This window comes from Leptopilina heterotoma, unplaced genomic scaffold, assembly GCF_015476425.1.
Source record: "Leptopilina heterotoma isolate Lh14 unplaced genomic scaffold, ASM1547642v1 Lhet_182, whole genome shotgun sequence".
NCBI lineage: Eukaryota > Metazoa > Arthropoda > Insecta > Hymenoptera > Figitidae > Leptopilina > Leptopilina heterotoma.
The window spans coordinates 386506-407440 of NW_025110899.1; the positions used below are offsets into that span (position 1 = coordinate 386506).

The following is a 20935-nucleotide window of genomic DNA, read 5'->3' on the forward strand; positions in this document are numbered from 1 at the left end:
TACAATTACTGCAAAAATTGAACTCTTTTTAATAAATATTTATTTCAGAAATTGGCTAAAAAAATTTAATTTTAAGAAGATCTAAGCACTTTTTGATTACAGCTACGAAGTACTTCTGAAGCTTCCCCGGAAGGAAAATCAATCAGCGAACATTGAAATTGATCTTGAAAGGCGTTTTTAAACAAAGGAAGAACATCCTCAATTCTCACATTCATTTTTAATTCTTCACTAATGCTTGTCACACCTTTATCTTGAATTCCACAGGGATCAATGTGATCGAACCATTTTAAATCCATATTACAATTTAAAGCTAATCCATGCGTTGTTACGTATCGACTTGCATGAATTCCAATTGCACAGATTTTATTATCATTCACCCAAACTCCCGTGTCGGGGGAAGTTTTTGCCTTAATGCCCAATTCAGCACAGAGACGAATAATCATTTTTTCAATTTGACAAACATACCACTTTACACCACCCTGGAAATCTTTTAAGTTTATTATAGGATAGGCCACCAACTGTCCTGGGCCGTGAAAGGTTATAAGACCACCTCGGTTCGTTTTGAAAAATTCCGCTCCCAAGGCTTTTAATTTGTTTTCATCGTTCACACTGTAGCCCTTATTTCGAATACCAACAGTGTACACGGGTTTGTGTTCTAATAAAACTAGAGTATTGGAGTTATGACCTTTTAGCGATTTATTATGGTGCTGATCCGCTAATGCTTTCTGTAATCGAAGACCAGTTCCATAACTGAGGCGATCAACCGAAAGTACTTTCACTACACTGGAAAAAATATAAAAAAAATATTACAGTTTCAAATAGTGAAATTAGAATTTAAATTTCTATAAATTTACTGCTTTCAATGTAATAGTTTTGAGGTTAGATGTTTGTTAATTTATCTTTTGTATAAAGTAACATTTTTTTCTGTTAAAAATGATTTACTTTTTGTGTAAGAATAAATAAAATTGAGTACTTTTGCGACATTTGTAATTGTAAAATTACTATTTCTTTTAATTGCTTCGTTAATTTCGTAAATTTCAAAGTTCAAAACTGATAAAAACTTTGCAATATATAAACTTCATTGTGGTTTTTTAAAAATTTCAATCGCTTATCACGTGTGTAAATGATTATCACACATGTGTGAAAATATAGTTTTGAATATATTTTCTTAATAGTGCATTTCCTTTTTCTTTGATGTCATTATTATAAAATTAAAACACAGTGTTTTTTAAATTTTATCACAGGCTCCTAACCTACAAATTTGTAGAAAAGTAACTTTACACTTTATCATATGTAAACATACACAAACTTAAATTCATATTATAAATTTTAAGTCATTTCTCATTCGGATTTACGTGGAAAGTAGTAAAATTACAAAAAGAACAACGATATCGTACATTTTCGTCATTTTATTATTGCTCAGAATGACACATGCACTCCACGCTTTGGAAGTTTTGAAAACAATGGCAGTGTTGGTTTGTTATTATATTTATTTCTTAAATATGTCCTTTAGTGTTTATAATTGAAAATATTAATTTTGTCATCTTTATTTGTTGATAAATAGGTATTAATATCATGTTTTATTCTTTTTAATTACTATTAATAAAAAGTTAATTAATTTTCAGTTAATTTTTACGGAAAACGAATTTGTATTATACTAGTTAAAATCCATTCATGATTAAAAATAAATGCGTAAGTGTGACAAGAAATTTGGATTGTCACGGTCAGAAAGGAAGAACAATGCGAAATAATTGCATGACCATAATATACAGGTAAATATGTATGTATATAACATATACCAAGTGTCCTAAAAATGCTATCTAGTTATATGGGGAAAGTTTCATTCTAAAACTTGAATATTAAGCGGTAAATTTATTATTTGGAATAAACCGCATGTTCGCATAAATGCAAATCTACGGTCTTATCTCTATCTACTCTCTAAAATTTGAGTCACTGAGAACGTCGCTTTATTAAATATAATTCCATATAAGCTGCTGATTCGAAAAGTGACTGAAATTTTGAATCACTGCGAGTTTTATTTAGAGAGTTTCGTGAAAAATAAAAAGAAAGAAATGGATAAAAATACCCTATCAGAGGATATGATAAAATTATTACTTTTGTCATAATAGAAAAGAATTAAAATTTTCTCCTCATCCATCAGTTGTCATTTGCGATAAGTGCTGTTGAATGCATATATTATTAAGATTAATTAAAATAGACAATATAATTGCTAAGGTATAAAGAATAATATTTATTATTTATTTTGTTTCTAGAAAAAAAAATATATATTATTTACGCGTGTGTATTATTTAAATTATGTATGAACGTGAAGAACACTAAAAACCTGCTAAATTTTGAACTTATTTTTTTTCTCATAAAATGTCTTTTTCGAGACCAAAGAGTCAAGAATATTTAAAAACTGGATTTATATGGAAATAAGCCGTTAGAATAAAAACCTGAATGTTTAGTATTATTCACTTCTTTTGTAGATGCCACATAAGCGAGTATTTGTAAAGTTAATAAAAATATGATATATTAGATATAGGCGCAATTTAGCGCTTAAAAAATTTGAATACTTTCTTTCGACATATCCTGCGTAACAACTTTGAATTTTCACATCGAAAGTGAAAATGCAATAAAGATAATTTGAGCATTTCTTTACGAGTTAATCCCAGCAGAAATTGCTCCTCTTTTTCTCTTTCACTTTTTATATTACAATATACGATTATAAATGAATATATACATATAATATTGCCTAGAGGAAAAGTGTATATATATATAGGTTATACATAAGTTCGTTTCACTTCTTTAACGGAATACGGAATGCAAATACTATATTTGACGTTTTTTTTGAAATTTTCTTTTACAATTTTGATGAGGAGCAGGTGTGTCATTCGATTTAATAAATTATCTACACATGCATTCACATACGAGAGAGAAATCTGCAGTTCATCTCTTCCTTGATAATAAAGTCACTTTTTAGATATTAAGTATATAAGAAATAAGAATGAAAAATTAATCATTGCTGATGTCACTATATTCATTGCTGAAGAATCTAATAAAGTATTTTCTAAAAAAAAGTTTCATTAGTTTACTTGTTCTTTTTCAGGCGCATAATTTTAAGCATATAGTGAATATTGATCTCTATTGAATTGGATATTAATTATAATTAACAGCCTATGAATCTATGATTGACGTTAGTCTATAATCAAGAATCAAGATGTGTTGCTTGATTTTATCGATGCGAGAATCAAACAGGCGCGTCCCTCGGAGCGAATATATGTGAAGAATCTGAAAATCTATTTCGAAACCTATAGACGGGTTCACTTTCCCCATTAAATGCCCATCACATTATAAATTTTATGTAGGTAAAAATAGAATGCATAAAAAACTAATTAAAAAGTTGGGCTTCTAGCTTTTTTAAATGTTAGTGTTTTTTTTAATATAAGATATATTTTAGAATAATTCAGTGGTTTTTTTTTTTTTTTAATAATAATAGGTAATTTACCTGTTTTTTGGGGCAAATGTTTAACGTTCTTTAAGAAGAGGGTCAGTAAAACTGTCGATTTAAAAAAAAGAAGAAAAAAAAGTTATTAAGGATAAATGACAGATTTACAATAACAATTTTACGTATGCCCTTTTTGAAGCATTATTTCCCGCTTTCTAGTTCGGTTTACAACGAAATGAAAATGAATTTGAAGAATTCGAAAAATTTGTAATCTCTGAAAAATAGGGTCTATTCATATTGGGCATCTGTATTATCCCTTCTACGAAGAAACTATCATCAAATACGATCACTTTCATTGCTCTTGTAAGATCGATCGTCCGGCACAGAGCAATCATTCGCGAGAATCGCCACGGAGCGGTGGACGTTCTTTCTTTTCTCTGTTCAGAATCGCAGACATTCAGTCGCAATGTTCACTGCATATTCGCCGTTTATTTAGTGAAAGTGTTGTTTGTTGTTTGTTAAAAATGTATTTTTTATTTTATCCTTGTTTAACGAATTATAAATTTCCACGGTTACATTAAAATTTAACAATTTAAAATTTATAACTCTTGATGTCATATTGATTTCAAATTAACGAATTTGTTTTTCGGTTTCAATGAAATTGTATGATATTCCAAAAAGTATGATATTTAAGGTTGTAGAGTTAAATTTATATTGTAGAAAATTAGTGGATTTCTATTTTGGTAGATAATTAGGAAAAATAAAATCACGTGATATAATTGCTCTTCGTCTGATTGAGTGCAAATAAAATCGAAATTATCGGAATTTTCGTCATTTACCTTAAAAAACAGTTGATTGAGTGATCCATTGTGAATTGAAAGTTATTTATGATAAATGAAAGAAACATGTACGACAACCCTTAAAAATAGGTTGGCGCCGCACTTCGTTCTGCAATGAATCTTCGAGCGGAGGCTCTTGCAGTCGTTCTTTTTACTTTGTTAGGGGTTAATTTTGCCATGATGAAGACCTTCAGGGACGATAATGCGAGTAAGTTTACTTCTTCTTTCGCTTTTTATTGTTAACCAATTTTTTACTGTTTTTCGAAACCAAAGTTCGTAAATAGAAAGAATTAATTATTTCAGTATTTCAATGTCGACTTTTTTAAACTTTTTTAAACTTTTTAATCAGAAAAAGGACATTTTTTATTAAATTATATATTAAATATGATGAAGTACATGCTGTTTGTGTAGGTACATTTTTCCCTTAAAACAACTCGGATCGAATTGTCTGATTCAGACCGACCGATACTACTGATTCGCACTCTCTGCAATTTTCAGTAGTTTGACTCAATATAAGTCGCGTTTAAATGCGGAAAATAAGCCAACCGCGATTGTTTTTTAAATCCAATTTAGTTAATTTATAAATATTCTTAAAATAATCGGAAAATAATCGGAAAATTTAGATAATTTTGAAATTGCGAATTTAAAGTGGAAACGGAGTCAGATATAAATGGGAGGACAAACTTATAGGCAACAGTAAATAATAAATAAAATAAATAATAAATATGAAACTAGAATGCGGCTGCCCAGCGATAACATTAAGAACGCCGAGATCAACTTCAGGACGTCAACCGACGACAGGTCGAATTTTCAATGGAAAGCCGAGTAAGAAAGGATCATGGCCATGGCAAGTGTCCTTGCAACTCCTCCATCCGAAAATGGGTTTCATTGGTCACTGGTGTGGTGGAGTTTTAATTGACCAAATGTGGATTCTCACAGCGGCTCACTGTATTTCCAAGTAAAAAAATAAAAAATAAAAAATAAATCTTTTTCACTTCCTATAGTGTAATAAGCGATTCGAAATAGTAAGACATAATAATTTCACTTTTCAATACACACTGCATGTGGAATGAAAAAAGTTAAATATCCACTTTCACAGCGAACTCTTCAACCTTCCGATTGGAGCTCTATGGACGGCGGTAGTTGGCGAGTGGGAACTGGACGGTGGTGGACGAGGATCTGCTCGATTACCCATTGAACGAGTCATTCTTCACGAGCGATTTAACAATTATGTTCACGATATCGGTAAGCAATTGTTAATTATTTCATTGAAAAAAGTACCTGAAGAGGTTTTTTCTCGAGGTGCGGGAAGTATTTCAGAGAAATGATTTTTGTAATGCTGTATAAAATTTGGTTTTTAAGATAACTAATTAGGATGTCAGATGTGTGTAGACCTAATTAGTGGGTATTCTATTTAGTAAGACCTAATTAGTACGCACTAACATCCTAATCAGTTAATTTAATAACAATAAGGAATTGTTTTTTTCAATGCAAAGTATAAATAAATATTTCTAACCCAACTGGGTTGCAATAAATAATAATAAAAAGATTTTTGTGAAAAAACAAAAATCACAAAATAATAAAAAGTAAAATTGCTAATTGTTCGTTAGACATTTGACACGAGGATTGTTTCAGCCCTAATGAAACTAGGAAGACCGGCTCCACTTTCAAAAGTCGTGCGGACAATTTGCCTCCCAGAGACGGACGCTAATGTTTCTGGAGCTCATTGTGTGGCGTCAGGTTGGGGACGATATGGGCCATCTCCCTCACTTTCGAATGCTCTTTTAGAAGCCACCGTTCCTTTATTGGAGCCGCAAGACTGTTCCGAAGCGTACGGTCAGTCGGTGCTCTTCAGAGATGGACACTTGTGTGCCGGTCATACGGATGGTTCGTCCGGAAGTTGCGTGGTCGGTATTTTACTATTTCTATTTTCAAGACCAACATTTTTCAAAATTCTTCGACTTTCAAATATAATATGGGGAAAACAAATTTTAACTACACAGGGAGACTCTGGAGGTCCTTTGCAATGTCGAGGTTCGGATGGAGCTTGGCAATTGGTCGGTGTCACATCTTTTGGCTCCGGATGTGCGAGGCCAGGTTTTCCCGATGTTTACACAAAAATACAGTATTACCTCTCTTGGATAAAAGATACCATCCACAATGATGTGGACAGTTAAAATCTATATCAAAAATAGAATAAGTTATTATTTAATTTAGAATTTAGAAAAGAGAATTTAACATATAATTTAAATAGTACCTGTATTTTTATTTGTTTCTTTAGAAGAAAACTAATTCAGGGTTGCCACGCTTTAGCTCTGTTCAAATTTCCTGACTTTTACAGGTTTTCCAGCTTAAAAACGGAATTCCGGTTTTTTAAAACGAAAATTATTCGAAAACATCAATAACTCATTTTTAAATAAATATTTAATAATTATTTTTTGTTATACCAAAATTAAGATATTCAATATAAGAATATTATTATAAAACATGAAGATATCGATCACTCTGAATCTTCGTCTCGGAGTGATCGTTTTCTTCATGTTTTATAAATTTAAAATAATTAAAACTTGCTACTTTGTTACTGTAACTTCTTCAAAAATTACTTTCATCATTACGATTATTTTTTATTCTGGAATTTTCAACTAAAATTCTTCAATTTTTATTTCAAAGTTTCAAAGATTTTAATTTGAAATTCATTTTTAAATCAAATATTTATTAGAGAGTTCAATTATTTAACTACAAAAATAAATATTTTATTAAACAATTGAATCTTTATTAAAATATTGAATTTTCATAAAGAATTTTTCCATCAACAAATTTTTAAATAATTGAATTCTCTTGACAAATTTAAAAACAATTTTTAAGAATAATTTCATTTTTTGAAAAATTTGATGAAAATCAATAACTTTGTATTAAAAATAATTGAATTCTTTTGGGAATTTTTATAAAAGTATTAGTAGATATTAAAAATCATTGAATTGAAGAAAGCTATTGAAAACAATTAATATTTTGCCAAGAATTTTATGAAAATTTTTGAAAATAATTGAATTTCTGAGAAGAATTTTACTAACTTTTGAATATCTGCAATTTGCAATTGCTTCAAAATTCAATTTGTTTTACTGTTCTTAACTAAAATTCTTCTATAAATCCATTACTTTTCATAATCAATTAAATATACAATTAAAAAATTTAACTAATTTCAGAAGAATTTTAGTTTAAAATTTTTTTTTAAATTTAAGTTTTTTTTTATACATTTCTAATTAAATTCATTTAAAATTGAAATTTTACAAAATTACAAATCAAAATCTTTTGAAGTTCATCTGTTTATGAAAATTGTAAATTAATTCAATTAATTTTTAATTGTAAATTAAAAATTAAATTAATTTCGAAATATTTAAGTGAAATTAGATTTGAAAAATAAACTTTAGAAAAGAAAAATTATCTAGGATTATTTTGATCAAAATTTCCCGACTTTTTCAAGTTTTTTCAAGGTTTATAAAATTCCCTGACATTTCCAGGTGGAGGTTTGTCAGATTGCGTAGCAACCCTGTTAATTTTTATACTCATTTTTGTACATAGATATTATAAATCATTTTGTACATATGTAAATTTTGCACAAATAGTAGTTAAACTAAATAAATTCTAAAAGACTATTTTTTCTTATTTCATACAAAGAAAAAAGGCGATGTTTGTTTTTCAATTATCGTAAATTTTTTTTCTATCAATTAATTTGCCATCACTAGAAATTCATGAGGCTGAATATGAAAGAACTACTAATTGCACTGTAGCGTTTTTTATCGTTTTCTAATTTGTGGCAGGGATTTATACTGATGGGGAATTAATTTTAGCTTGCTCAAACTTTCACACCTGTTCGTCCAGGCGGAAAGAATTTGATCTTGATTTCTGTCGTCACCATCATCGCAATTTTTTGTAAATATATATATATATACAATATTTTATTTACAAAAGCCATAAAACGTTTTCGCTTTTGATTCATCTTTACGATAAACAAAAATATTGAATAGAGTTTTCCTTTCTGAAAATATATTATATTTACATCCGATAAATAAAATACAACTATAAAAGTTCAATATACCAATTTTAATTTAATTTTAATGAATTCAGCTTGCCCTGGGCTGAACTTTCCCGCAGCTTGAAAGTTAATATACTGATCATTTTTCTTATTCTTCATAATTAACTGGTTCTATATACGATTAAATTTTACATAGAATTTTGATTTGCTTTTTTATTAATTAAAATTACTTTTCAAAATTAAAAAAAGCCAATAAGTATTTGAGAATATTGTTTTTATTTGACGAAAGAAGAAGAAAAAGAAGAAGCTGCGAGGTACAGTGGGTGGAAATAAAATGATTCAGTAGGGATCGGAGAATAATAATGCGACTCTGACTCAGTAGCACACTTTCCTCGCCGCCCAGGAAAGTGAGTGTTGCTTCTTTACAAAAGAATAAAGTATGTGCATGTGCAACACATAAATTTGAAAAAAAATAAAGTGAGAGGGAGAGATAGAGGCAGACAAGAGGAGAATAGTTCGAGGAGAAAGATTTGTCAACCTGATATCTTTTATATATACGCAGGAGTGAGCATAATGCTCACCAAAGCTACATTACTGCTTTTCGCTTTGCAATTTTTCACAATTTTTCAAGACTTTAAATTATTCTCTCAGTGTAAAAAAAAAACGAGAAAGAAAAATAAAAACAAATGAAAGTGTGATGACAAATTATTTCATTTCCATCCATAAGACTTTTAATTGAATAAAGAAAAGAAATCGTGAATCAAGTTTCTTTCTTATCTATTATAATAAAAAGACTATTCGACATATCATAGAAATCGAAATTAAATTAACTTTCACATAATTATTATTTATTCATTTTATCAAGATGAAAAATCAAGATTCCTCCTTGTTATTTTTATTCCTGAACTTTTGAAACTTTTTGCAACATTTCTGTGCATTTCTGTTTCTTGTAACTCATTCTTTTGTTTTATGATGAATCAAAAAATTTGTTTTCATAAAACAATTTGCGACGAAATGTCAAAAATGTGTCATTATTTATTTTCAAAATGCGGTTCAACGTCATATTGACAATAGTTTCAGAAATCTCTTTCTTGTCACGAAAGAAATTTTGTTTAAAAAAAAAGCGACATATTTGACAAGATCCCTTTGTAAAGGGTAATCAATTTTATTAAATGAGCGCAACTAAGAAGCAAAAAAGAACCTTATCGTCATTACAATGCAAGAGCAATTCGCAGAGGCAGAAATTCGATAATTCACGCGTCGTAACTTTGGAAGCACTTCCCCCAGAAGTATTAGAAATGATAATACGTCTCTTACCACTACATGACGTATCATCCATTATTCGTTTAGTTTCTAGGTATAGAAACTAAATTTTAAATTTTTTCAATATTACAGATTTAAATTTTTTTTAATATTGCATATCTACAATTTTATTAATGTTAAAAGTCACAAAATTTAGTTTTTTAGTCGTGTGATTAAAATCATGATAATAATAATAATAATAATAATAAAATTAAGTGAAAGTTTTGAGATTAGTATCTCTCGTCCTGCTTTCCAGGAAATTTTCAACAGTTGCTTCGACAGTTTTAAATAGTGCTTTCCTAGCCGCTGGTATCCGATTGGAGGAGGTAATGAATCATCTCGAATCAATGATATGGTACAAGGTGACAACGGAAATAGATCTTCTGGCTTTCAGTAAGGCTTTCAATGTTTTTGAGCTGATAAGGGCTCAGTACAAAATGTTAAAGGCAGTCACGTGGAGATACACTCACCCTCCGAGGAAAGGCGAATTCCCCCGTCTTTGCTTCTACGCTGGATCATTATTAGACGATTTGAATAAAATAATTCGTGTCGCAAAATTAAATCCTGCATCGTTGGCAACTTTGCTTGGTCCCGACGCCAGTATCACTTCTTTTATTGCCCTTTGCAAACGATTTATGAACTTTTTCGAAAAAGTCTCTGAGCGTAAAATCAACAGGTGAACAATCCGCAAACTATTCTCACTTTAAGATATTTTAGGGAAGGAGTTTTTGAAACTAATTTTTAAAACGAATTCTTTTTTTAAATGTATAATACTTTGTAATTAGATCTGCGTTGATATCTGGATGCAAAACAGTAGATGTTTTGGATTGTTTAGCGGAAGGACGACAGGTTAGATGCTAGTGATATTAAAAAAACAATTCTCTAGATAATTAGACTAGTTTTTTTACAAAATATTAATTCGGTAGGTTTTATCATTTCGAGCATCCTCGGGGCGTGGAAGCAGGAGTAATATCGTCACGATGAAATTGAAATACGTTATGAAGAGAGCATGGTTCACTTGTTTGGAAATACCGAGTGCTGCTGATGAGAATTCGTGGCGAGACGAACAACGCTTTATGTATTTACGATTACGACGACTCGTTGGAAGTGTAAATGAACATCATTTCGAAAAATGTCACTACGACCGCGAATTGATGCTTCAAGCACCACCGATGCCTCTGCCTAGAGCTCCACCAGCGTCCACCTACTCGGGTTACGGAGAATACGGAGGGCAATTTTTTTATTATGGTAAATAAAATCAAATTGTACAAAAAAAAATAATAAAAACGAACAATAATGGAACAATAATGGAAAATTAAAATTTGATTTTTTTGACTATTAGGAAATATGAATAAATACGCTTATGAAAATAAATTTAAATACATGGACGAAGGGAATGATATGGAAGACGAGGAAACGGTGCAGGAAATAAATCCATGCTTCGACCTGGTGATCGTTGTGGAATTACGATGTTCGCCAGAGTTGGCACCTTTGGCTGTTCGCGCAATCCTTAAATCAGACGATATCGAGAATATTTCTAACGGAAATAGTCAAAATCCGGAATTGTACTTGAAATTGCACGTCACTTGTCCTGTCTCTGTGTCCAACAGATTGCCAGGCACCTTCATCTGGGAGCTTAGAAGTCCTCGCTGGGGAAAAAATTCCTGATGAATTTGGTAAACTCTGAAGCATATGTGTATATTTTTATCGAGTATTTTAAATGTTTAATTATTTATATTGTTAATAGTATTGTTAAGAGAGAATGTAAAATAAAGTACTAGGCGGTTTATTTTAACTAAAGTAAAGTAATAATGCAATTTAAAAATGAAACTTGATTTCAAAAATCATTTTAGAAACAAAATCCCTTAATATAATTGATATAATTTGATTAAAAATGACCAGATAGTGATAAATTGAATGTGACAAAGACAATAAAATTTGTAAACTTTACAACTTAGTATTGAAAATTTATTTACACAATCTTATTTTAAAAATTATCATTGCGACGCAGCAGCTTCTAGTTTAACCTCCCCCTCCTCTTGTTCCGATTTTGATTTCCACTTTAAATTTGTAAGATTCCATTTTTTAGACCTCTTCTCTAGAATTCCATATGCGAAGTGATTGATCGCAATGCCCCTGGGTATCGCAACGCCTTGAATACGATATAAATTCTCGCTCTCGTCTTCTGATTTTAATTTGTGGACAGCTGTGACCGAGCAACGGCCCACGATGCCAGTATTTCCTACCATTGGACCTTTACTAATGTCAATGTGATCATTTATTCGATAAAGTGTCACCATATTGTCATTCTTTTCAGCAATGTTTGGTATTTGCTTAAACTTGAAAGGATTATCTTGAAAAATATCTAAAGCTACATTGGGAGGGACTTTTAACCTTTCGCAAAGCCACTGCTTTTCTGAGGCATTTTTAAATAATGCAGACATTGCTAAAAGTTCAGCTTGCGTTGGTATCCATTCGGGAAGATTTATATGAACGTCATAGGTGAAACTTCCACTTTTTATGATTGGATACAAAAAGCTGTGTAAATGCAATTCAACATTGTCTTTAAATGCAGAATTTGCTACGTAACCGAGAATAAATGAACACGTTCGCCAAAAAGCATTGTTCACTTCCCTTACTTCCGGTGTATTCATAGTTAAAATTTTCAACTCACAATCATTGACCAATGGTTCATTCATGTCCCAGGGTTTACCGTCGACTACTGCCAAGGCTGCAACTGTTGACACATTAGAAGATATGTGTTTCGTACAGTCGTAGGGTGTTGAAATGTGTTTATTCATCACTAAAGTCGCCTCCGCCTGTGGTGACAAATATTTCACTTCTATCTTCTCTATCCTACCAATGGCTGCTCTTTGTTTCTTTTTCTCCTCATTGAACAGGACATTCCTTCGTTGTATGATTTCAGATTTGGATAGTGAACTAACACATTTTTTATGCAGCTGTTGAGGTCGAAATGTACCAAAGCACAGAGACTTGCACCTGTAAATAAAGGCGTAAATTACATTTTGCTGAGTGTAATTAATAGTATTTATATTTAACATTAATAAATTTATAATCAATCTTAAATGGAATTTTTTATTAATTTCCCGCTAAACATTACATCAATACTATAAATTTCTTGTTATTTAAATGTTTAATTATGAATATTAATTATTAACACTGTAAAAAAATGTCTCGTAGACTTGCAATATTGATTTGTCTTTTTATAAAAATCTGTAAAATTATGTTTATAGCTTAATTTTACAGATTTCTCTAAAATTATCTATCAAAATTGTAAGGCGACAGAAAAGTTACAGTGTAAAGAAAAACATGCTTCTCATTCTTTTACGACACAGATTGTTTGCTTTATACAAAATTATACTTATCAATTTAAAAGTAGTGATGAACATATAATCTACAAAAAACAATTAATTTATTTATATTTATCAATAAAAGCACTTCTCACCCTTGGAACATTGTGGCCTGTTATTGAGGTTATGAGAGATGTTAAATATCAGTGTTATATTTATTATTACACATTAATCATTATAAACAACGTTTCACATAAACTATAACTTTCACGTATCACAATTTAAACTTGTTTAATACGTATCATATCACGTAGTTTATATTTTTTTTTTATGAAAAATACAAATTCTATAGAAACTACAAAAAAGTAATACCAATTAACAATTGGAATATGTGGAATATGGAAATTGATGGAAATGGAACACAAGAACAAAATGAAACGAATTTAACCGGATGCGGATGTGGGAGCGCCACTTTCGCCGGGAAACATTTGAAAAATTAGATGATGTAATATGATAATAAATGTTGTATATAATTTAATTCTAGAATTCTAATAATAAGAAATTTGTAAAAGTTTTCTACATTTAAAATTTTGTAATGTAAGAATGGAAAAACTATAATAATGTCACAAAGATTTTTATTACTCCGTTAAAAACTAAAAATTTGTCAGAGTATCACATGAGTGCAAAAAGCTGTCTGCTCCCAACCACACCAATAGAATAATAAATAAATGTCAATAAGTAATGTTCTAGTCTCCAACAAACGTTACTATTATGACGGTTAGTACAAAGTGGTACCAAATAGTTAAACAATAGATGTCTTAAATTATTGTTATTCTAAAAAACAGTTTATTAAATCATTAATAGAACGTAGAGTGAGTGTATAAAATGAAATTATCATAACATAACCTATAACTTAATGCCATGAGGGCCATGAGTGCACTTTGTTGACTTTAAAAAACGTGGAAGATCTGAAACTTTATTTTAAAAATATTAATTTATGTTGACAAATTCTTCAAATTGCCTTAGGTATGTATAATAGGTGTTGAATGATTTTTACTGTATTACAAAGTTTTATGAATGAAATTTAATTACTATTAATTTAAAATACCCTCTTAATTGCAGATGACTTAAATAGATTTTCCATTTCAAGATTAATTCTTGAAAAATGTTACTATTTTGTCCCAACTGTTCGAATAGAATACGTATTGAAAGTTCGGACCGTCTTCGCTTCGCTTGCAACTCTTGTCCGTATATATTCAACGTTTCGAAAAAAATCAGCAACAGATCATATCCCAAACTAAAGGAAGTTGACGACGTCTTAGGAGGAAGTGCTGCTTGGGAGAACGTTGATTCTACAGAAGAACGGTGTCCAAAGTGCTCTCATCCTCGAGCATATTTCATGCAAATTCAAACTCGCTCTGCTGACGAACCGATGACTACATTTTATAAATGTTGCAACCCGCAATGTGGACACAATTGGCGCGAATAAAGGTAGGTCATAAAATTAAAATAATAATTCATATGAATTTATCTAAAATGAACTGTTTATTATTGAAATTTTTTCATTGTTATAGAATTTGCAGTTGCCGTTATACTATAATATCAAGAGAACGATGATGAATCCGGATTACATTGGTCCATTGAAGGATATTAGACAGGCGGCTGTAGAAGAATTAAAATCTGCAAATGACAGTCAACATTGGTTTTGCGGTGGCGACAGAAGTATTGGAATTGCAGTTGAGTTAATTAAAAATTTTAAGATTATAGCCGTACCAACAGATACTATTTTCGGCTTGACAGGACTTGCTCAAAATTCAAGTACTGTTCAGAAGCTAAACGCCATAAAACGTCGAGATGAAAATAAATTTCTCTCCATTTGCGTCAGTGATATTTCGGAAATAAATACATGGGGTGAAGCTTCTCATTTATCAATAGATCTTTTGGAAAAACTTTTACCTGGTCCCGTGACAATTGTTCTAAAGCGAACCGATAATTTAAATCCGGAACTGAATCCAGGTATTTCAACCATTGGTATACGAATACCCGATTCGGATTTTTTACGATGTGTCATTAAATATATTGGAGAACCGTTAGCACTTACAAGTGCGAATGAAAGTAATTGTCCGAGTACTCTACATCCAGATGAATTTAAAAGTTTGTGGCCTTATCTGGGTGGTATTTTTCATGATAATGCCAACAATACAATCTTGAGGGATAAGAGAAAACTTGGATCTACTATAGTTGACTTAAGTGAACCAGGATGTTATAAACTTATTCGACCAGGCATGGCGTGCAGTGAAACTACTCAATGTTTACTTAGTTTTGGTTTGAAGAGAATAAAAGAAAGACGTAGTGATAAAAAGAAAAATGAAGAGGCACAAGTACAAGCTGTTGTTGGATTTTAACTTTTTTATTTCCTTTATATACAAAATTATGTTATGAGAGTGTTATTTAATAAAACTTTTTGAAATATAAAGAAATCGTTTTTTATGAATTGATTATTATGTTATTAATTTAATTTTTATTGGATATGTTGAAAATTACATATATTGAAGAATTTTATCTTAATTAGCCTACAGATAAATATAATACAATCTAAGGTCACTTAGAATTTATGTATAAACATAGAAGTGACATGCTCACAAAATAATACAATTTTGTATTAACTGGTAATTTGGGCTAGGTTTTTAATTATTATTTTACAATTTCTTACACAGTGTTATAAAATTAAGCCACGGAAACTCTCACATTTTGCAATACATATTGATACATTACCTAGATGCACATTTTATTTGATTATTGAAATAAATTCGTGTACATCAATATTCAGTAACAAAGATAATGCATAACGTTAACAAGATACATAAAAATTGAGTATACTAGTGCCAGTGTATATATACTAATATTGTCTTGTTGACAAGATGGATATCACATTAAATCTTGTAAAATATCATCAAAATCTTATAAATCTACTCATTACTTAAACTTAATTTAAAAACGCTCGATAAGATAAATGATCTTGATTCTGGAACATGGCGTTCAAAGTGCAGTCGATATATATGAAGCATATACATTTTCCATTTCCAATAATTATTATATACATCAATTTTGAAACTACATACATGAAAAGTGTTGATGGCGAAAGTAATAAATTAATTAAAAATAGCGATAATGCCCAAATTAAATTTAAATAAGTTAAACGTCATTTACACTTAAGAAAAATTTTCCATCTGAAAAATAATAGAGAGTAGAGTGTAAATTTCAATATTTCAAGACAAACATAAAATAGAATTAAAAATACTTGTTTCGTTATTAATTTTAGTGTTCACTAAAAATCGAATGGAATTTTGATTCGTAGTTGTAAAATTTTGAATAAAAGTATAATCTTGAAACTACCTAATAAAAACAAAAAAAATTTCTTATCAGTGCCCTTAGCTAAATCTTTAGTCATGCAATAATTTATTTCTGTATAAATTACTATTAAAATAGCTATCATATCGTAAGTTAATTAATTCTGACATTTTTTCACAACTTAATGACACAACGCATCCCCAAAATTTCGCAAAGAAATGCATGGGTAGAAAACTCTTTTTTTCATAATTCATTGAAAAATATAATTTATATACTCGTTATTGCTTTTTTGTGTTAAATATACTATTTCTTTTATTCGCTTATATTATAATCAGTCTTCTTTTACAGAAAACATCCCCAAGTTACTCTTTTTAGAATCACGTTTAAAAATTCCAATGACACTGCTTCGCAGCCTGGCGTAAATTTCTTTTCGAACTGTCGCTGTAAATTTTGTCGTTAAACAACCTATTGTGGCAATAGCAAAAATTAAATTGTAGAACAAGACTAATTTAAAATTTCCAAGCCACTCAATGCTTCCGAAATCGCCCAATAAGTCAAAATTAGTCATACCTGTAAACAATAAATATAATGAATATAAATAAAAATAAGTGAGAATCGGGGTGTGTTTAGAGAAATAAAATTTACCTATTATTCTCGAAAGAAGTGGTAAAGCGGAGCTAAGGACAATTAAAAGAACGCAATTTGCTATAAGATGCGTGAGTGGAGTTGAGTAAAATCGAGGACGGACCCTTTTAATACCAGGAAGTGAATATAATCCAATAGCACTGGTAGCGGCCAAGTATAAAATTACAGTTACCTCAATTGTCGCTCCAATTGGGCCAAGTTTCGAGAGCGAACTTATACCCAACGTGAATTGCTAAAATTAAAGAGCAAAATTAAAACTGATTTTCTTAAAATTACTAATGATAGAAAACGGAAATTAATTTACGAACCCTAGTGCTTAGCGGTAATGCTTTGATTCCTATGAGCAATTGTAAAGTGTTTTGAACAGCGAGTAATGCCGTTGTAGTCGAAAGAATAAGTAAAGCTAACATAGCTAAAGGGTAAACGAGAGTTCTTCGAACCCACCAAGTCCTTCTCTCTGTGTCAAGAACTTTTCTACGGTTCTGAATATCTTTTAGTCTTTGGGTGAGGCCTTTCTGTAAAGCACCATTTCGGAGACTCAAAAGACCGGGATTTGGACAAAGAAGTTCTTCGTCGTCATGCGCTAATACATCACACTCGGGAGGTGACATTGGAACTGGAGAAACGTACGATTTTCCAGTTGCTTTAGCTTGTTCAAGTCTAAAAAATTAATTCAAAAGAAAATTAATATTTCTGAAAATTCTTATGAAAAGTGAAACTTATTTCAATACTTGCCTTCTTTTCAAACAGTCTTCCTCTAATCTGAAGGCGAAAAATTCTTCATCAAGATTTTTTAGAAACTGCGGCTTGACTAAGAATGAACCAACAACACCAAAGAGTCGAACAAATCCAACTGGTGTGCATACTGAAAAGTATTGATAAAATGTAATAAGTGATTAAATATTCAAGTAATTAAAATAATTTTCTAGAGCTTTTCCAATTTACCCAAAATTGTAAAACTTACGCAATAACATGACTACTCCGACAAATGAAACGCATGAATATAAAAATGGTAAGTAGTAACTCCATAAATCTGGAAATAAAATTTAAAAATTAATATTATAACTTTGAGCAAACGTAAATAAAGAATAAATCTGTATTTTCTTTTACTTACTGAGCAATGTGTGAAGATTTGATTTTTGGTAGTCAATAAGGGAGGACATGACGTAAGTCATTCCTAATACCAGCATTCCCAGTAGACATAAAACTGTCAGAGTTTCATAAACTCGGGACATGATTCCCTAAAACGTAGAGTAATATTACCAACTCGAATATTTATTATTTCCTTTTTTCAATAAACAATAAATTACCTTCTTGAATCCAACGAAGCCTTCCGATTCTGTAAAAAGGTAGGCAAACGGAAGGAAGACGAAGAGGGAGAGGTTCGAAAATAAAAACACATGATTCCATAGACCTGTAGGTAAACAGAAAAAAGTGGTTTATATTCGTAATTTAAGAAAAAGTATAAAAAGAAAAAAAAGTAGAAAAAAATAAAAATTTGTAATACTTTGTAAATATGCACAAACACAGTTATGTGGTTACCTTGAATAAGAGAGCTGTTAAGCCACTTGACGTAGTAGCTATTGGGGTAAAGGATGAGAACCTCATTGCTTGCAATGGAGAGAGGCAGCAATAAAGTTGCTCCTATTGACACTGCGAGAGAGAAAGAGCAGAGCCAAAGGCTAATCCTGTAGACCAGCGCTTCATCTTCATCTACTGAAAGATAGTCTTCTCTATCATTTTTCCTGAATCTCGCTATCAGCGCGTAGCTCGAGATGTACAACAAGAGAAAGAGGAGTAGGAATATCTGTAAATATAGACTTCTTCAGCAATGAGTATACATTCCTTTCAGTGCAATGACATTCTCTCGAATACAGTCAATGGCAAGTTTCAGTTTTTGGCATGCAACGCGACAAATAAACTTCAAAATCATTTTCATTTCAATAAACAAATTAATAAACAAATTCTTCCCAATTTTCTCCATTTCAATAAAAAATGGTTTTTAATTCACAATAAAGTAATAAGCAAGTTATGAGCAGAAAACTGAAATCAAATAAATTCTCCTAAAGAAATTTAAAAATACACAAAAATATATTTTTTAATCTATGATTTATTAATTTGTAAATTATAAAAATATAGAGTTTAAATAAACAGCAAAGTTTCGAATTATGTTCGTTTTTTCCAGTAAAAAAAACGCGCAAAAATTTTTGTAAATAACAAATTCGTATAATAGGAAAAGTTTGATCAACAACTGGCTTCTATATCCGTTTATAATCTGCACTTGCCGGGTTTTACTAAAATCCATTGTATGTAACCAACTGTTTTTAAGAGATTATGTAAATGGCAAAACAAATTTAACAAACTTCTATTGAATATTTCGTATTGAAAAAATTTATCTATTTCCTCATTCTTAAACTTACTGTCCTACTTATTATTATGAAAAAAATTATTTTTCCTCAAAACTGTACTTTTAAGTATTTATTAGAAAATACCGCAATTAATAGTTAGAAATTTGGCGCAAGAAGCACTAGAAAGTAGAAAGCAAAGTCAATATATCTGGAATAAAAAATAAAATAAAAAAAAAATAATAAAAATTTTAAAAAAAGAATTTAGTCTCTTTTAATCAATTAAAACTAATTATTTGATAGAAAAAATAAAATTCAAATTTGTTTTTTAGATTGATCGTAAAGAATTAAAGCTCATTAGATTCTTGAAAACAATACTGTGTGACCAAGCCCAGTTGTAGAGGAAAACAATAGTTATAGCAAATTAAATTGTTATTGGAGTACACAAACCTATTCTTCTAACACAAGCAAATTCTTGTTTATATGTATAAAGGATTGACGTGTGAAACTGATTCTTCTTTGCAATTTAGATGTCGAGGTCAGCTATCAAAAACTGAGAGATAACGGCGCTTTATTAGAATAGATTTGTTTTTTTATTCTTTGAAACTAAAACTCAATCTTAATATTGTAGATACATGAGTAAACATTTGTAAAGAAGAATTTTTCTCGAAAGTGATTCTGCCTACATTTATTGATAAGAAACGTACAAAGGATATAACTTGACACTTTTCTTTATGTATGACAAGAAATAATATAACTAAACGAAGGATTTTAAATGCGTAGAATAGAATTTGATCTGGTTTAAGGAATAAGTCAAATTATACCACACATTTTATAAGCAGTTTTTTTAATTTGACTATAAATTTTTCAAAAAAAAAAAAAAAAAAATAACTGACCTATGTAACGTAAATAAAAAGTACTCACTATTTACAAAAATCAATTTAAAATAAAGTGACAGTAATTATACAACAAATAACAAATTCAAAAAAGGAATTAAAAGAATGACGTGTCCTAACCTCAAATTTTTGCAAAAACCAAAAGCTTAATGTATTTTTGGCATGAAAATTTGAATAATTAGGATAAAAATCTATTTGAAAAAATTGTTTCCCTCGGATCATTTATGACACTTGGATCATTGGTAAATATTATAACAAAAGTTTTGATAAAGAAATTATATTTACTTACAATATTTTCTCTCACGGTATTATGAAACAGCTGTTCTCTGATGTCTGCCTCATCTTCCATCTTCACCTGTTTGTCAAAAAATTGTTTTCGGATGGAGTGACAACCGTTGACAACGGATTTATCAACATTTTACTAACGATTCGGCACCACAAAACATTACAACTCTGTACCAAAAACGCAGCTTCAACTGACAATGTGACAATGTCACAATTTGATCGAGAGATTTTCTTCAAAAGTAAAAAAAAAAGTTTCCGAACAATAACGCTTTACATATATAAATATATATGAAAATTCAGTGTTAAAATAGAGCTTATTGACAGCAATTGACAGAACTCATTACATATACAAGTCAAACTGAACTAAAAAGAGCAAAATGATGGTTTAGTTCAGGTTTAGTTTAGATTTCTCCAGTAATTGCTAACAGCGCCACATAACGGTAGATAGGTATCTGTAATATCTACCACTGTTGATATTTC

At 30.1% G+C, this 20935-nt stretch overlaps 7 protein-coding genes across 9 annotated transcripts; 4 read left to right on the forward strand and 3 right to left on the reverse strand.

Annotated features, from left to right (window-relative positions):
* Window positions 1-25: 25 nt before the first annotated feature.
* Window positions 26-1543, reverse strand: LOC122500190 (putative lipoyltransferase 2, mitochondrial). Of its 3 annotated transcripts, none has more exons than XM_043608982.1 (2): window positions 1398-1543; window positions 26-783 (listed from the first exon to the last, which is right to left on the reverse strand). In XM_043608982.1, exons 1-2 carry the CDS (start codon window positions 1406-1408, stop codon window positions 72-74), a joined length of 723 nt encoding a protein of 240 aa, XP_043464917.1. In that variant the 5' UTR covers window positions 1409-1543; the 3' UTR covers window positions 26-71. The 3 variants fall into 3 exon arrangements, with proteins under 3 accessions (XP_043464917.1, XP_043464916.1, XP_043464918.1); XM_043608981.1 differs by lacking the exon at window positions 1398-1543 and adding an exon at window positions 1254-1357; XM_043608983.1 differs by lacking the exon at window positions 1398-1543 and adding an exon at window positions 974-1188.
* A 776-nt stretch (window positions 1544-2319) lies between these two features.
* On the forward strand, window positions 2320-6766 carry LOC122500189 (chymotrypsin-like elastase family member 2A). Its single transcript, XM_043608980.1, has 5 exons — window positions 2320-4495; window positions 5023-5245; window positions 5387-5532; window positions 5923-6194; window positions 6291-6766. Exons 1-5 carry the CDS (start codon window positions 4402-4404, stop codon window positions 6462-6464), a joined length of 909 nt encoding a protein of 302 aa, XP_043464915.1. The 5' UTR covers window positions 2320-4401; the 3' UTR covers window positions 6465-6766.
* A 2417-nt stretch (window positions 6767-9183) lies between these two features.
* Window positions 9184-11446, forward strand: LOC122500196. Its single transcript, XM_043608989.1, has 5 exons — window positions 9184-9677; window positions 9879-10298; window positions 10408-10471; window positions 10549-10870; window positions 10965-11446. The coding sequence occupies exons 1-5, from the start codon at window positions 9493-9495 to the stop codon at window positions 11288-11290; spliced, it is 1317 nt and encodes a 438-aa protein (XP_043464924.1). The 5' UTR covers window positions 9184-9492; the 3' UTR covers window positions 11291-11446.
* A 130-nt stretch (window positions 11447-11576) lies between these two features.
* On the reverse strand, window positions 11577-13332 carry LOC122500193 (39S ribosomal protein L39, mitochondrial). The gene is made up of 2 exons (XM_043608985.1): window positions 13089-13332; window positions 11577-12622 (listed from the first exon to the last, which is right to left on the reverse strand). Exons 1-2 carry the CDS (start codon window positions 13097-13099, stop codon window positions 11620-11622), a joined length of 1014 nt encoding a protein of 337 aa, XP_043464920.1. The 5' UTR covers window positions 13100-13332; the 3' UTR covers window positions 11577-11619.
* A 279-nt stretch (window positions 13333-13611) lies between these two features.
* On the forward strand, window positions 13612-14694 carry LOC122500195 (DNA-directed RNA polymerase III subunit RPC10). The gene is made up of 3 exons (XM_043608988.1): window positions 13612-13959; window positions 14056-14424; window positions 14508-14694. The coding sequence occupies exon 2, from the start codon at window positions 14099-14101 to the stop codon at window positions 14420-14422; it is 324 nt and encodes a 107-aa protein (XP_043464923.1). The 5' UTR covers window positions 13612-13959; window positions 14056-14098; the 3' UTR covers window positions 14423-14424; window positions 14508-14694.
* LOC122500194 (yrdC domain-containing protein, mitochondrial) lies at window positions 14547-15409 on the forward strand. The gene has a single exon (XM_043608987.1). It carries the CDS (start codon window positions 14547-14549, stop codon window positions 15336-15338), a length of 792 nt encoding a protein of 263 aa, XP_043464922.1. The 3' UTR covers window positions 15339-15409.
* A 1160-nt stretch (window positions 15410-16569) lies between these two features.
* LOC122500192 (protein Lilipod) lies at window positions 16570-20851 on the reverse strand. Its single transcript, XM_043608984.1, has 9 exons — window positions 20460-20851; window positions 18472-18736; window positions 18240-18343; window positions 18044-18170; window positions 17894-17962; window positions 17665-17794; window positions 17238-17589; window positions 16930-17161; window positions 16570-16854 (listed from the first exon to the last, which is right to left on the reverse strand). Exons 1-9 carry the CDS (start codon window positions 20517-20519, stop codon window positions 16616-16618), a joined length of 1578 nt encoding a protein of 525 aa, XP_043464919.1. The 5' UTR covers window positions 20520-20851; the 3' UTR covers window positions 16570-16615.
* Window positions 20852-20935: the final 84 nt, after the last annotated feature.

Excerpts from the sequence above, each read along its gene's own strand:
- LOC122500190 (XM_043608981.1), bottom strand. The coding sequence starts at position 1,291 with ATGATAAAGTGTAAAGTTACTTTTCTACAAATTTGTAG. Across the intron at positions 784-1,253 it reads ACTTTTCTACAAATTTGTAG|TGTAGTGAAAGTACTTTCGG; the intron begins GTTAGGAGCCTG and ends TATTTTTTCCAG.
- LOC122500189 (XM_043608980.1), top strand. The coding sequence starts at position 4,402 with ATGAATCTTCGAGCGGAGGCTCTTGCAGTCGTTCTTTTTACTTTGTTA. Across the intron at positions 4,496-5,022 it reads CTTCAGGGACGATAATGCGA|AATGCGGCTGCCCAGCGATA; the intron begins GTAAGTTTACTT and ends ATATGAAACTAG. Across the intron at positions 5,246-5,386 it reads GCGGCTCACTGTATTTCCAA|CGAACTCTTCAACCTTCCGA; the intron begins GTAAAAAAATAA and ends CCACTTTCACAG.
- LOC122500196 (XM_043608989.1), top strand. The coding sequence starts at position 9,493 with ATGAGCGCAACTAAGAAGCAAAAAAGAACCTTATCGTCATTACAATGC. Across the intron at positions 10,299-10,407 it reads TCTGAGCGTAAAATCAACAG|ATCTGCGTTGATATCTGGAT; the intron begins GTGAACAATCCG and ends CTTTGTAATTAG. Across the intron at positions 10,871-10,964 it reads AGGGCAATTTTTTTATTATG|GAAATATGAATAAATACGCT; the intron begins GTAAATAAAATC and ends TTTGACTATTAG.
- LOC122500195 (XM_043608988.1), top strand. The coding sequence starts at position 14,099 with ATGTTACTATTTTGTCCCAACTGTTCGAATAGAATACGTATTGAAAGT.
- LOC122500194 (XM_043608987.1), top strand. The coding sequence starts at position 14,547 with ATGATGAATCCGGATTACATTGGTCCATTGAAGGATATTAGACAGGCG.
- LOC122500192 (XM_043608984.1), bottom strand. The coding sequence starts at position 20,519 with ATGGAAGATGAGGCAGACATCAGAGAACAGCTGTTTCATAATACCGTG. Across the intron at positions 18,344-18,471 it reads TAACAGCTCTCTTATTCAAG|GTCTATGGAATCATGTGTTT; the intron begins GTAACCACATAA and ends GTTTACCTACAG. Across the intron at positions 17,590-17,664 it reads GAAGACTGTTTGAAAAGAAG|ACTTGAACAAGCTAAAGCAA; the intron begins GCAAGTATTGAA and ends TTAATTTTTTAG.